The sequence below is a fragment of the Sceloporus undulatus genome, chromosome 5 (assembly GCF_019175285.1).
Source record: "Sceloporus undulatus isolate JIND9_A2432 ecotype Alabama chromosome 5, SceUnd_v1.1, whole genome shotgun sequence".
Taxonomy (NCBI): domain Eukaryota; kingdom Metazoa; phylum Chordata; class Lepidosauria; order Squamata; family Phrynosomatidae; genus Sceloporus; species Sceloporus undulatus.
This window is the reverse complement of record NC_056526.1, coordinates 128651759-128667280: the sequence shown is the minus strand read 5'-3', so window position 1 is coordinate 128667280 and position 15522 is coordinate 128651759. Positions and strand designations below refer to the sequence as shown.

Sequence of the window (15522 nt, the reverse complement as noted above, 5' to 3'; positions counted from 1 at the left end):
CGCATCTCCGTCTGTAAGCTGCTGCACCGGTACGCCAGAATTGCTACGCCGCTAATTTAAGTTGCCCATTTAAAAGCTCCGTGTCTGCTGCGTCACATAATGAGTCGGGGTCCTGGAACATGCGCAGTTTGCAGTCAGGCTTTAATTGCAGCGTCAGCTGCCATGCAGGTGTAGAAGCTGCAGCACAGCTGCAGCGCATTTTAAGACTTGTAACCCTAACCCTAACCCTAACCCTAGAGCAACATGTACGCATGCGCTGCTAGAATCGTGGAAAGTTTGGAATTTAAAGTGAACCCCTACACACATTCCTGCGCCATTTTCACCTAACAATAAAAAAAACGCTAAAACTTTAAATATTTACATATGTACAAGGGAGGTGATGGGGGATGGCAGGGGGACAGCGGTGTCAGCGGCGACAGCTATGGCTGTGCACTGCAGATTCAGCAAGAGCGCGGGGACCAAAGGAGAGGAGGCATCCATGATGCTGGTGACATTGGCAATGTGCAAGCGGACAAGGATGCCAACACCAGCTGATCACCAGCTGGCAGGAGACCACCTTTGTTCTTGGCCAGGGCGGGGAAAAAAGTTTAAAGGGGCTTGGGTGCTTTAAATGTGCACATATGCTTTCTGCCGCCGGTGCTGAGCGCCGCAGCTGCGCAGTGGCGCATCCGCCAGCCGGCAAAAGAAAAAAAAAGCCCCGTTTTTGGCCGCCCGTGAGGAAGCTGCCTCTCTCTTTGCGGAGTCCTCCGAGGCGGCGGTATGGAAACTGCGGGTCAGAAACGGCCCCAGGTGAGGCGTCTTCACTGCCCCCCATGTGGAAGCCCCATACACCTTAGCCACGCCCCTGGGGCGGGCGGTCTGGAGGCTCCATATTCAGCAGAATACCTCCAAGACGTCTTCCCCTGCCCGTCTGTATCCCGCCAGTGTATATGATTTCACAATAAAAGCATGAAGACTTGAAATCAATCAGTGTTCTTGTTACTATGGTTTATAATTATACAGGTGTGGTCAACATGCAGACTTGAAATCAACTGTTGGGCTGCAGTCTATTTAATGTACTGTTGCTGATAATGACCGTGATGGCTGGTGGGGTGGCCAGCTTCTGGGATTTGAAATCCAAAAAAATTAACTTTCACAAGCTTTGGAAAATCTCCAAACAGAAGTGATGTATACACAGGATTGGTGCCATCTATGTATGTGAATATCTCTTTAATAAGGGAACCAAGGCAGTGAACAGAGCAGCAACACTTCATGTGAGTTATTGCTATTTTTGCCATATAGTTTTTCAGTGGTACAGGGACAGGTAATGAAGGCATTGCATAGGCAGACCATAGGTCTCTCCAGTCTCTCCTCCCTAATACCAATTAGCTATAAACACATTTGGTGAAGAACCGAAACCTACGAATTATCTTAATTATCTTTTTTTTCTAGACCCTTCAAGCAAGGATTACATCATACATGCTCCTGTGATCATTATTATTTCTGTTTTCCTTTTTTCACTAAGAGCTTGTGTCAGCCTCCCAGTCTGTTTGGATGCTATATTTTTTTATGCTAACCTATGATGAAAAGTTGTATGAATCTGTGTGCACATGCATGTAAGAAATAATCTGTTTCGGGCTGTAATTCAAAGCATGCATACATGGCGAATTACACTGAGATCACTAAGACTGTTTTTACATTAAACATGAGTAGAGGTCCAACTTTCTATATTACACCTATTAACCATGCTTTGAAAAATCAGTTTACATTATGTTACTTGCAAGGTGGTATTTGAACCAATGCACATAAAACAAGAGGAGCTCAGTCCCCATAAAATATATGGTATGGGTCCATATATTCTTCCCCCCCCTTTTAAATGAGCCATGCTATTTGTCCAGACACTAGCAGTGCAACAAGAAACTGGATTGAGTGAAAGTTTCTTATACACAAGAACAGCAAATTAAATGGATTTCCACTTGCTTTTAATATGGCTAATATTTAATTCTCAGAAAGGAGGGAAATCTTAAAAAAAAAGAAAAGAAAAAGATCCTCACAAGATGATATAACAAGGAATAATGCAATCTTATGTCTTCATTAAATAATGAATATAAAATATACCTTACTTGCATTATGTACTCTTATCATTTAGATAAATGGATACTATTGGGTTTTCCCAAGATTTCAGAATACATTGCAGACACAGAGAAAAGAACAGAGTCTTTCCTACCTTAGCTGAACCTAAATGGTGTATTCTGTCACTGGAATAACTCTGGGGTATTGGAGGAACAGGGTAATCGTCAGCACCTTTGGCTGGGTTCTTTTTGATGACTTCTACATAAGACACAGGGAAGATTCCTTGTCTGTTAGTTCCAGGTAGTTTGCCTTCATACCAGTTTTGATCAACCCGTCTGAGAAGAATTATTCTGTCTCCCTGTAAGGCAAAACTCATTAGCAGTTGAAAAAAGGAGAGATTTTGAAGAGAGAACCACACCTTTATCATGACCAAAGTGAAAGCTGTAAACCAGAATGCCCCAAGCTCAAGGTTCACCTAAGCCAGGAGGACATCAGAATCAAAGCAGACAAACAACATTCATGTAGTCAGCACCTGTGTGAATGGCTTTTATAAGTTAAGTTCAGTCATATGTGGGAGGGAGGCTAACAGGGTGACTTTTGGTGCTGGAAGATTTTAATACTGGTCTTGTTTCAGATGAGGGAAGGGGGGATCCTGTGTCTGTAGTGTTTGGATTGAAAAGGAGTCCTACCTATTCCCAAACGTAATTTGCTGATGTTGCCCAACAACCCTCTTATTAGCATTGCAATGTGGGGGTGGTAGAGGGATAGAATGTGTGTGTGTGTGTGTGTGTGTGTGTGTGTAAGAGAGATGTGGGCACAAAAAGAGAGAAAGAAAAGTGGGTGGGAGGAAGGAAGGAGGCAGATACAACAAGAAAATAATTTAGCAGAAAGAGAGAAAAACAGGATGGTGTTCCTGCCCCCCTCCAAGACATCTCCCATAAGAAATAAATAACTTCTTAAGAAGGTACAGTGACAGGGTTGGTGGGGCAGAGGACGAAAGCACCAGAGATAGAACCATTAGAAACAAAGCCACCTATAAACAGTTAGTAGCCTAGTGTCTTCTTACCTAACCTATAAGGTCTAAGTACACTTTGTATCCCCCTGATTGTTGGGAAGGGTTCAGACGGTTAAGTGGGTGGGGTCCCATCTGTCCAATAGCAGGCCCACCTCTATTGAAAGCACTTACTCAACAAAGAGAGTCTGAGCAATTACCTTCCTCAGTGACAGTTCCACATTTGTATCTGCATTGAAATTATATTTGGCAACAGCTTCTCCAATCTCTGCAACATGTGCTGGGGGTGGTGGCCTTGCTGGCTGTGCTTTCTCTGGGGGAGCAAGTTTCTGCAATGACAATAGCGGTTGCTCAAGCCAGTCTATTGGATATGTGCAACTGTTTTCTAAAATTATTAAAGAAGGAAGGGGGGACCCACAACAATACACAAAATAGACTAACCTCAACATAAGAAATAGGAAAAATTCCAACTCTTCCATAGTGCTCGCCCTCATACCAATTTTGATCTACTTTCCTGAGAATATAGACAGTATCTCCTTTCTTGAAGGACAGCTCCCTGTAATGAATGGTTATAAACAGTGATAGATGTTTGGATTTTCCAAGGACTTCTTCAGCTGATATTCTATTTTTGCAGCGGCATCTGATTTGACTATTAATTATCTTTACAAATTTTGGTGGAACAAAAACCATGATCATACAGCAGTTAAAAACTATGTTTCATAATGGCTTAGTGCAAACACAGAACTTCATTGTGCTTTTTCTCTCACTTTGGTTTGCGGCTTAAAATATTCTTTTGGATTTCAAATATACAATGATACTGTCATTCAAATCACAGAGTTAAGACTTGTCCATGCAATGATCTATAGGGGGTAATCAGCAACAGGTGGTTCTTTCTATGCCAGCTGCCCATTCTGTTTAAAAAATTGCCCTAAGCATGGTTTAAATGGTATCAATGTAAAACTTGGCAATGTAAAATGGTATCAATGTTGATTATTTTAATGCATGTTTTGCAAAATCATTTCAAACCATAATTTCCAGCCAGTTTTTAACCATGGCTTAGGTATTCAAATGTAAATAAACATAAGTACTTGTTACTTGGGCACATAGCCAAAACAGTTTTAAATTTAATTGCAGTTTTAGTTAGAGGTAAGCTGCCTTGGGCCTTAGTAATCTTCAATGCATTTTATTACCTTTCTGCTGTTGCCACCACCACCTCTGCAATGAGATCTAAGAAACAGAATAGCTGGCAGGAGAAATGAAAGAGGGAGCAGCAGGAAGAATGACCCACAACATCATGGTCATTATTCCTCTGCAGCTTTAGATTTCTGTGCTCTATGCTTGGATCTTTGGATCAGCCAGGTTCATGAGTGACCCAGCCATACAGCAGCTTAAAGAAGCAAAGGGATGATGCACTAGTGCCAGATTCTATGGCTGGGTTCTTCTTTCCTGCCATATCATATATTTCTTTATTGTTCAAGATGGTGTTGTTGTGTGCCTTCAACTTCTTTCTGTCTTATGGTGACCCTAAGGCCATCATGGGGGTTTATTGGCAAGATTTGTTCAGAGGTTTGCCTTTGCCTTCCTCTGGGGCTGAAAAATTGTGACTTGCCCAAGATCACCCAGTTGGTTTCCACAGCTGAGTGGAGATTCACACCCTGCTCTCCAGATTCATAGCCCAACGCTCAAACCACTAGACTGAGCAAAATGTAAAAGCTGAACTATCTTGAATGTAAATGCAAAAATGAAAGAACCCAAGTTGCATGTGCTTTTGAATGTCGCATCAACAGTATCCACACATGTCCATTAATGGTGGGAAAAGGGAGAAGAAGGTATTTTTAAAAGTCACCCGTGAACAAACAGCCCCTCTTAGTTTACTAAAAATTATTTCCTGTGTTGTGAATAAGGCCAAAAACCCTTTGTTTTAAAAAACAAAAAACATTTGTTAGATATTCTTTAATTGATTATGACTTTGAATACTTCATGAAAATGAGGTTATGCATTATTTTGCAGCATAATACTAAGCAGATTAATTTCTAGTTAAATGATAGAACATCTGAATTTTGCAGACTGCTTAAACAAAAGGCAATTAGCCCAGAGTAGTTAATTACATTAGAAATAGAGATTAATTTGTATTTGTTAAAATGGTACCACAGATAGCTCTCCCCCTATGTAAACTGCAGTAATAGCTATAAGGAATGTTTAGGGGAAAACAATGGTAATTGATACTTACTTAGCTGTTTGAGCTTTAAAATCATATACTGCTCTAGCTGGCAGTCTCTGAAAAGAAGGCAAAAATATTAGTCTACACGATATATATTTCAAATATTATGTAGAATGTTAAAAACAACTATGGACCTTTTACAAGTGATTCTATATAGACATTTTTTTTAAAAAGCCTCAGTACAACAAATAGCTGATGCTAGGCTGGCAGAAGCCGTGCTGAATCCCAACACCTTCTAGCCCAAGGATTTTGGAAATTACTTAGGTCTATCTTTGCCCTAGCCTATCATTGTCCTGACACTGTGGCTATGTGCTACAGTTGGAGATGATGTGCCCAATCCTAGCCTCACTTCGTCTCCAGTCTTTTTGGGTCTCTACTGCTGGCAGTCTCAGCCAATAAATCTGTCCTGCAAGCAGTGGCATTACTAGGGTTGGCATCATTTGGTGCAGTAACTCATGGTGTCACTCCCCCCCCCCCCCGGATTAGCCTTCTCCCATACCACACCATACAGAATCCTTAGAAATTGTTTTTGTACTACTGGTACTCAGAAATTGTAACTCTCATATATCACTGAATGTACTTGTGACATAACTAGTAAAATTAAAATTATACCTTTACATTCCAGTATCATACACATAGCCAAAATGTATTTACTGTATATACTTGACTATAAGTCGATAAACGTATGCCCCAAAATTGACCCTAAAATTTTGGGTAGACTTATATAAGGGTCAATACATCAGTAGTGCTTAGAAAGGTCCTAAAGCAAGCAAGCCTGATGCCCTAATCTCCACTTAACACCAATTCCTTCCCCCTCCAGTCCATTTTGCAAGCCTTTGCTTGCTATAGGAAAAACTCCCCATTTAAAAGCACTTGCTTCTCTCGCTCTTGTCCCTTTTGCAAGACTTGGCATTCTATCAAAAAACCTCTCCAAGTAAAACCATCTCTCTAGTCCTTTTTGTAAGACCTTGCTTCCTATGGAAAAAAACTCTCAATTTAAAACTACTGGCTTCTGTCTCCAGTCCATTCTGCAAAACCTTACTTCCTCTGGAAACAACTCTCCATTTAAATCCACTTGCTTTCTTTCTCAATCCACTGTTAAAACCTCTCCAGCACCTGGGGATCAGTTGGGAGAGGTCCAGAGAAGGAGAAGGAGGGACGGAAGTAGTATTTCCCCCTTTACATCCTTCCTTATGGCCCCCTAGGTTTTACCTCCGACTTATCCACAGGTTATATCAAAATCCAGGATTTTGACCCTGAAGTCTTCCCTTAATTTATACATGAGGCCTTTCCTTTCTCTTCTTCACTCACATCATCTCCAACATTTTAAAGGGATGCAGATGAACACCACAGCCAATTTCTGTCCAAAGGAAGATGTTAGGGGAGCAGTGGTGTCACTCCCCCTCAGGTATCACTTAGTGATACTCTGCTCTGCCAGGAGATGTCTTAGAAGAGGATCCTTTTGTCCAAAAGACATTTCTTCCTGCAGAAGAGGTCTACATTTTCCCCCCAATTCTTCACATTTGGCACATCTTTGAGTCCTGAGTGCATTGTCTAGTCAGGAAAAGGCAAATTTGGCAGGTCCAGGGGCTCATTTTCCTCACCGCCTTTGATTGTGTAAAATGTTTGAGCAAATCAAAAACAATTTTTTGAGTAGTTTGTCTGAAAGTGTCTCTCTTGCATGGAGAGTATAACACTGTTCAAGTGTTCAACAAAATCCGTGTAGGGAACATTTACGTGCAGACTAGCCCCAAGAATATACAAATAGTTATGCTTCATGGATCAGACCTAAAACCTACTAAATCCAGTGCAGCCTACCAAATCCAATGTTTCCAAGTGCCCAACTAGAACCCTACGGAAAGCCTACAAGCCAGAGTTGAGCACCACAACCCTCTCTTGTTGATATTTCACAGCGTACCCCTCTTTCTTATTCTCCAACTTTTCATTCTCCATCAACATAATGTGTACTTTGTCCTTCAGGGATAACAGTATCAAGGCTACCGGGGCTCAAATACCCTCTTTCTTATCTGTTTAGGGATGTCAGTCTTTGTGAATTTTGGTCTCACAGTCAAGAATGAATATGGTAATTTTACCATTTTTCTCCTTGCTGAAAGAAAGTCAGTGAAAACTGCAGTATTTTAAAAGAATATTAGCAGTTTGGAACTTACTGTTTACAAAAACTGCATATTTTTTGTGCATAAAATGAATTTTCTAGTAGAAGACAGTTTTTTTTCTGTACAGAAGACAAACTCTGTTTTCTCTGCAGGAAGCTTGTTTTCTGAGCTCAACTGTGTTTTTCATGTACAATAAATTTCAGACCCTGAAGATTACTCTCTGTCTAGGGCTGCTGACACGTTGCAAAATTAATGCAGTTTGACTGCCATGGCTCCATTCTATAAATCTTGGGATTTATAGTTTGCTGTGGCACCAGAGCTCCTTGACAGAGAAGACTAAATAACCTGCCTCATTGCAATGAGAATTAAATTTTACTGTAATTTTTATTGCGATTTTAATAACTGATTTTTATGCTGTTGTATTTGAAACTGTAGATTAGGGATTGTGTTACTATTTTACGTTTTATTTTGATTGTAACCCGCCCCAATCCTCCAGGGAGAGGCGAGCTATAAATACTACTACTACTACTACTACTACTACTACTAAAATATCTCACAAAACTACACATCCCAGAGTTCCATAGCATTCAGCTTTGGCAGTTAAAGCGGTGTTAAACTGCATTAATTCTGTAGTATATTTAGGATTTTCCTCATCAGAGTTTGATGATACTCAAGAAATGTTTTTCCATTTTTTTGGTAATAATTTCAAATATTATTTACATCCTTATTCTTCCCTTCCCTCCCCTTCCTCTTTCCATTCTAGTTCCAGTGTTTTTACAAATAAAGCACCTGTTTTGTAGCATTTTGGCAAGAAATAGTACTACTGACAAACAGTAGTTCTTTAAATGCCTCATAAATGTCTCTGTAGGCTATTTTAGAAATGCCCTTTTGGCTTTGAATTCTTTTGAATTATACATTTCCTTTTAACTACCTCTCTCTCTGGAGTTCCTCTTCTGTCTTTTGGAGCACTTCGACCCACATCGGTAAAAGCTGAAGAATAGTTCCCAGGGGACTCCTGGTCTACTGAAAATAAAATACAATTTTATTATAAACAGCTAAAAGGAAAGCTGCTGGCCCTTGCTTCAAGGGGCAATACATCTCAAATATACATAAAATGCATCCCTGAGGCTAATATATATGTATATATAGAAACAAATAAAAACAGACAAACAGAAACTTACAAACTGGACATGACTTCCACAGATACTTTATAGTTTCAAATGGAATCAACTGAAAACCAGAATTATTCCTAATTCTAACATAAACAACAGCGATTCAAGCAACTAAAGAGGAACGGATGCATGAAACACTGAAGAGGCAAAGGGTAAGAAAAGCATAGCGATGAATAATAAGACATGAAAAATGTAACCACATGCAGGGGAATGTGCAAAAAGCATGCCACAGTAATAGTAGGAGGAACTAAGCATTTTTCAATTTACAAGCAAAAATAAATAGGAATTTCTATTTCATATAAAGTTGGGATTTATTTTCCCCATGATGATCTTGTCTGGATATGTATGTATGTATGTATGTAAACTTATTAAGAAACTGAAGCTGCTGAAAGGTGGACTAGGGGGATGTCAAGGCTTTATCCCATGTCATTTTCCTGCTAAAATTTGACCTTCAGGCTTCTCTTTGCTTCTGGAGATGCTACTTCCAACAAGCTAACCTTTGAGGAACAAACAACAGTGGTGGGGGGCATCTTCTAGAAGAAAACAGAGCGGGGGATGGCAAAGCACTGTATTCACAATTTAGATTACACTCCAGCTTAGTGTTTCTCTTTCTCAAAGAAATATACATCTGAGACAGAATCACATGAAAAACTTATAATCGTGTATCACTCTAAGGAAAATTTGCAGCTCTTGAGGCTTTTGCAATGTCACAATGATTTATTTTTTGATACCCACTTGAATGGGATGCAACACATATTTTGAACACAATTTAAAGCAGTGGCATCATAGATTGGTACACCCCAGTGACATAATTCATGATGCACCCCTCCCCCCAGCTATCCCCCTTCACCAGCCTGGCCACCTCTGCCTTGGTGGGGGTGCGATGTTACTCCGTGGAAGCCTTTCTGGTTCTGGCAGAGCTGCTGAATGAGTGGCAAAGGGAGGCAACCCAGCTTTCTGTCTGGCTAGCAGACCCACCAGACCTGGAAGGCAGCCTCTTCCCATTAGACCCAGAATGACCTGCCATGCAGCAGCAGCACCCTACCTCCACCAATGGCCATGGTTGATGGATGGAAGAGATGCCTTGGCTGGTAAAGGGAGGTATCTGGGGGGGGGTGTCTTGGGACAGACACCCTTCTGTGATGTCTCAGTGTGGTCTGAAATACCAGCACTTCCCTAGAGATGCACCTGATCCAAAGCAAGCTTGCCAAGAAGTAATTCTCATTGAATTCAGTGGGACTTTCCTTTGGGTAAATATATTTAGGATATTTGTTATAGGACAACATGAAAAAAGTGTTAAGTAAACTTTAAGAAAAAAATAAAATAGCCCTTGATTGTTTTCTGAAAGATAAGGCAAAGTATATACCTCAATACTACAGAAGTCCTAGGTGGCAACTAAAACAAAGCTCTTTTCTAGTCCTTTCTGACAGCTGTACCAGTTTATTTTACTTCCAGACAAACAGTAATGTGGGACAGGCATAGGTCATCAAAATTAATAGCCAGCATGCCTAGGCAGCACTGTGGTAAAATACAATCCCACCTGTAGAGCTTATTTCAATAATGCAGCCTGCATTAGCCCAGTCTGTTCTCTTAGCAGTCACTCCTGTGAAGGAAACTGCATATATTCCACAAAAAACTAGTCACATGGATCAAGGAAGATGTGCCCATCCTGCCACATTGTATGTGTAGCACATAACTCTTAATAGTTTTCCCAAGCAGCAGCAAACCTCAGACTTACACTCTTCTCCTTCCCTTCTCCTGATCCAAAATGGCCACAGGGAGATTGAAAGTATTTGCTTCCTATTTTTAAAACTAAACAGTTTCTCATTATGCTTGAAAACACTACTTAAAAAAAGAGACAGGGTCATAAACCATGGTTTGACTTGGTCTTAAACCATGGTCTGACATTTTCCACCGCTCCACAGTTTGATAGTTGGCAACTGTGACACATTTTGGAGCCACTTTTCTTCCTATCAGACTGTTGGTGAGGGGGCTCACAGACTGCAAAAATGCTTCTTTTTAAAAAACAAAACAAAACCCAGAGGTAGCTGGAAGTCTATTTCTGGCTTTGAAATAGAGACATTTTTGATGTTAGTGTTGTGAGATTCTGCAACCTACAGTACTTGAAAGGCATGCTGCCATTTCTAGAGACTCTCAGGATTGGCAGATCACTTTTTTTTTGTCCTGAAAAAGGACAGTTCGAGGAGTATGGAGTTGGGAGCTGCGAAAACAACCAAGGATGTAGCACTTGCAACACTTTTATTTTCTCTGGTTTAAGTTAACTAGACCTCCTGCCCTGAGTTAGACATAGTCTAATTTCAACCACTTCTTACAGCCACAGTAGAGAAGAACAGGGGTGTAGCTAGTGGAGGTGATGGTGAAATGAGGGCATTGCCCCATCAAATGAGAATTCTGATGCTCAATGAAATTTTCCTTCAGTCTGAAAATGTCTAGCCTTGCAGAGTGTGATATGTGGAAAACTGTTTGCACCTAGAACTCTTACATTTGTTGTGTTCAAATTCCTTTGGTAACTTTGCCTGCCTGTTTTCTCTGGGCGTTTACATTTTGTTTCTAAATACTGAACTGAAGTTTTAAGTTACTGTAATGCTAAAAATTTGGGAAGTGAAGGAAAATTCATTTGGATAGGGGGAATTTTTATTGGTGGGTAATGTCCTAATAGAGCTACATCCTTGAAGTTAAAATGTGTGTGAGCCCAAGACAAAACAGCCTTATGGCACGAGAAAACAAAGTGGAAATGGAGCCAGAGAGCAGCACCCTTCTCTGTCCCTTACTGCATGACATCAATTCTCTTCCTGCAGGATATGGTTTTAAAAGCACATCTTTTGTCTAGCTGGAAAAACAAATTTACAAAAGACATGCTTTTATGGCCATCTCCCATGGAAAGAGAATTGAAGTGCTACACATCATGTGGTAAGGCACGGACAAAGATGCTACTGTGAAATTGAAGACTTTCATGGCCGGAATCCATAGATTCACTCTTCTAGAACATGGCAATATAGCCCGGAAAACTCACAAAAATCTAAAGATGTTACTCTCTGGCTCCATTTCCACTTTTCTTTCTTGTGCAATAAGGTTATGACTATTGCTCATTGACCCAGCACTAAATTATGGGTTAGTGTTATGTGAAAATCAGGCTGTTTTGAGCTGAATGTTTTGGAATACTAGGCTATGCTATTAACCAACTCTTAAGTAATTTTTTGTTAAGATATGAAGTTAAGCTGACTTAGCTAAGAATGAATTGCTATACAAAGACGTTAACAATACTGTACTCACCTTTTCTTTTTCCTGTGAGATTTATGCTTCTCAAAACTGAATGGGGAGGGGGGTATTTTAGAAGCAGTAAAGAGATCTGTTTTTGCTACCATAAGAAATATATCATTTACATCAGGGGGTCTAAAAGTCAGTACTCAAAAGTATTCAAGACATAGTTGTGTTAGTGTGTGCCAACATATGAAAGAAACTTGTAGCGCCTGAAATTAACTGGGAGAAAGAAGTTTGTAGCGTAAGCCTACATAGACTAGGTGCCACAAGATTACTTTGAGTCCTCAAAAATATTTTTCTGCCAAAATGGAATACTAATTTGTAAAACTACTAATAGAACTGACTCAAAAATAAGCATTTTGTCCATTGTTCAATAATATTGTTTCATAATATACCTTCTTATAATCAGCTGTCTGCATATTTACTGAGAAATTCTTGTCCTGATCATGTTTTACTTTTATAAAAAGAACTAGGTTATAAATTAGAGCATTTATTTGGAAAAAGACCTCTTAAAACTAGCATGAATATAATTTTCCATCATGTCACTACTTTCATATTTAGAGGCCTATTTAAATATCAATAATAAAAGACTGTACTTTCCCTTTAGTGTTTGATCTGTGAATTGAGCAGACAGCTGCAGTCTCACCAATTATTCTTTCATTTCTATTACTATTTTGCACAAGAAATACTTAATTCCTATCCTGTAGAAAAAACACAATATAAATACAAAAAATACAGAAGGGCTGAAAATGAACGGGATAATGATGAATGATTCAAATCACAAGCATAGAGAAAAAGAGGTAATCCACCTTGGAAACATACTGCACTATCATTTTCTTGATTGCTGTTGTTGGCTGTATCCATGTCTTGGTAAGAGGCACTAAGAGGTAATCTTCCACATTCATTCTGGTACAATGGGCAATGAATAGCACCATCTTGAGGCAGTGGATGAAAAGGCTGGTGCATGGGACTCTTTCTAAGAGCTTTAAGGGAGGAATTCCTTTCAGGTATGTCTGGAAGCAATTCAGAAATAAGTCTGTGCAATATACTGTTGTCAGGCAAACTTCCCCTTCTCTTTTCTGCTTTGATTTGGTCACAGATATCCTTAAGAGCAGAGTCCAAAGCATCAAAGACAGTTGATTTGCATTTTGTCTTTTCAGCCTGCTTTTTGGGGACAGTGTTTTTTTTCCTTCGGAAAGGCACTGGACTGACTAGGAATGCTATCTTCGAAAGGCCAGAGTCAGAGTCCTGCCGTCTAGGTTCTTCTGGGGTGGGTTCCTGTTTAGCCCTTTCATGCTTTAGCATTGTGGTGAAGCGGGTGTATGACGCTGGGCAACGGCCTTTGCAGGAGCTGATGAGATGCTTGTGATGGTGGTGGTGATGGTGGTGGTGATGGTGGTGGTGGCCTGACCCGTAAAAGCTTTCCGAAGATGTAAAAGAGAAGTGGTCAAAATCACTCTCACTACAAAAGGAAGAGCCTTCTATCTGTATGAAGTCACTGAGGTCAGAGACTACCCCATCTTGGTCACTGTCTGAATTTTCCATGTGAGACCTCTGGGGCTCTTCACTGGTCACTTCAATGTGAATTGGCACCAGAGTTTTTGATTTGGAATTCCTTTGGACCTCAGCAGGGTGTCTACTCTGATGTTCTTCCTCCAGCAAGGACTCAATAGAGAACCGTCTGTTTGCGCAGAAACCATTTTTAGGGGCTTCAAGGAGGGTTACTGCTGATAATGCTTCTTCGGCTAAATTTGGCATGGACTTTGATTTCTGAATTAGTTTTTCAAATTCAGATATTCTGTTGGGGACCATATCTCTTGGCACCTCCTCAGTAGATGATTCTTTCCAGCCCTGCAGCATGTCTGTATGCTGTTCCTTTTCATACTGCAATACCCTGGACTTCACTGAACAAATCACCTCAGAATTCAACAAGTCTTTGCGATTGATGCGGTGCATTCTTTTATACATTTTTAGGAACCCAGGAGCATCATGTGCAGATCTATGTCGTGCCCTTGACCAACTTGAGCCACGGCTCTGAGAAGTGTAGGGGGAGCCCCAGGAAAGGGTGGAGCCACCTTTGGAATCTTCCTCACATAACAAAGAAACCATGCTTTCAGATTTATTCTGTGTGTCAGGAAAGCTACAATGATCATCTGCCAGCAGGTCATCACAGCTACGAGATTTCCGCTTGGGAGAGGAGGAAGTCTCTTCGGTGCTGCTCCAGACTTCTGCATTTTGACGAGCCATCTGCCAGCCATTCTTGTAGCTGATAGCCCTTCTTGAGTCACTAGGGACAGACAAGCGCTGTCCATAGGTACTACAGTAATCTAATTCATTTGAGGTGCTGTGGTTGGGCACTAAATAATTGGAAAGGGATGAATATAGTTTGCTAATATCCCCACCTTTATAATCCACAGAGCAGCATGGTGGAAAAGAGACATTGCCAGAAATTAACAGATTCAAAAGTAGACAGGGAAAAAAGTCAGTAGCACATGCCAGAAAAAACAGAGGAGACAGTAATTAGTCATCCTATCACAGTTTTAAGCACTACTCCTAGATATACATTACCAAAGCACAGAGGATGAAAAACCCATTTGAGCACTGGGGTGCAATCCTATAAAAGCTCACTTACTCAGGAGTAAACCTTTTTGAACTCAATGGTACTTACTTTGGAATAGACACGTATAGGGTTGCAGTGTTATTTATTTATTCAATTGTTAGCCTCACAAGAACTCAGAGTGGGTAACAATCTACATAAAAACACAGTTACAATCACCATTTACAACTATCTAAATGTCTGTAATGGAAAGTGTACCAAATAGTATAAGCTTCATCTACTAAAAATTAAACAGTTCTCAAGTGGGAAGACAGGACATATATCCCAGTAAATCCACCATGGAAATTTCATTTCTTCTCTAACAAAAATCTATAGGTCTACACAATGATTATCATCACCGTGTAGGACACAAAAACCTGTCTTCTGTTCAGAAATCGATAGCAAGACAAGCTCAGTATTAAAACAGATTTAAATAAAGATCCCCAATTTAGACATCTAGGTTTGGAAATGTACTTTCCTTTTCTGTAAATGGCTGTATTCTTAGTTGCACTGAGAAAGGCTACAGTTTAACAGAGTGAATAAAGGGGAGCTCTTTATATCAAGCTCTACTAGCTGACAAGACAATCCCATTTCTCTTTCTCTGACCCCAGTACTAATTACTTTGTTGTAAAATTAGGTTAACAGGAAAACATTACAGAATGCATACATTTAAGTAAAATAAGAGAGCAAATGTTTTGGTCACTCTTGATTTTAGAATGTTTATATGTAAATCAGTAGTTAACATTCAGGAGAGAAAATTGCGATTTTTTTCTATGTGATTCAGTGTAAGGTACCATAGCATTTCAGGGTCACTTTTCATTTATTCTAGTAACATGTGAACCACATTCTTATGAATAGGTAATGATCAAATACAAAGTACTGATATTAGTGTCCCTGTTTGCATGATTCCAGGTTTTGAAACACTGATGAATATGTTGGAAAAGAGCTCAAGGAAATCATATCCTGTCTTGATGTGGGAACATATTACAACATCAGAGTATTAACAACTCTCCCCACCCCCCCCAAAACATCAGGATGCCAGCATTTTTTTAGTTGGTTCAGGTTTATCAGGT

At 40.1% G+C, this 15522-nt stretch overlaps 1 protein-coding gene across 7 annotated transcripts in view; it reads right to left on the bottom strand.

Annotated features, from left to right (window-relative positions):
• SORBS2 (sorbin and SH3 domain containing 2) overlaps positions 1-15522 on the bottom strand; it is a 245847-nt gene that overhangs the window by 25079 nt on the left and 205246 nt on the right. For 3 of the 7 annotated variants that reach the window (XM_042467682.1, XM_042467683.1, XM_042467685.1), the window contains 6 exons: positions 12663-14255; positions 8331-8419; positions 5295-5341; positions 3506-3620; positions 3265-3393; positions 2207-2410 (listed from right to left, as the gene is read on the bottom strand). In XM_042467682.1, the coding sequence (XP_042323616.1) occupies positions 2207-2410; positions 3265-3393; positions 3506-3620; positions 5295-5341; positions 8331-8419; positions 12663-14255 (2177 nt within the window). Of the gene's footprint in view, positions 1-2206; positions 2411-3264; positions 3394-3505; positions 3621-5294; positions 5342-8330; positions 8423-12662; positions 14256-15522 lie in introns of all 7 variants that reach the window. The other 4 variants (XM_042467686.1, XM_042467687.1, XM_042467688.1 and 1 more) reach the window with 2 other exon arrangements.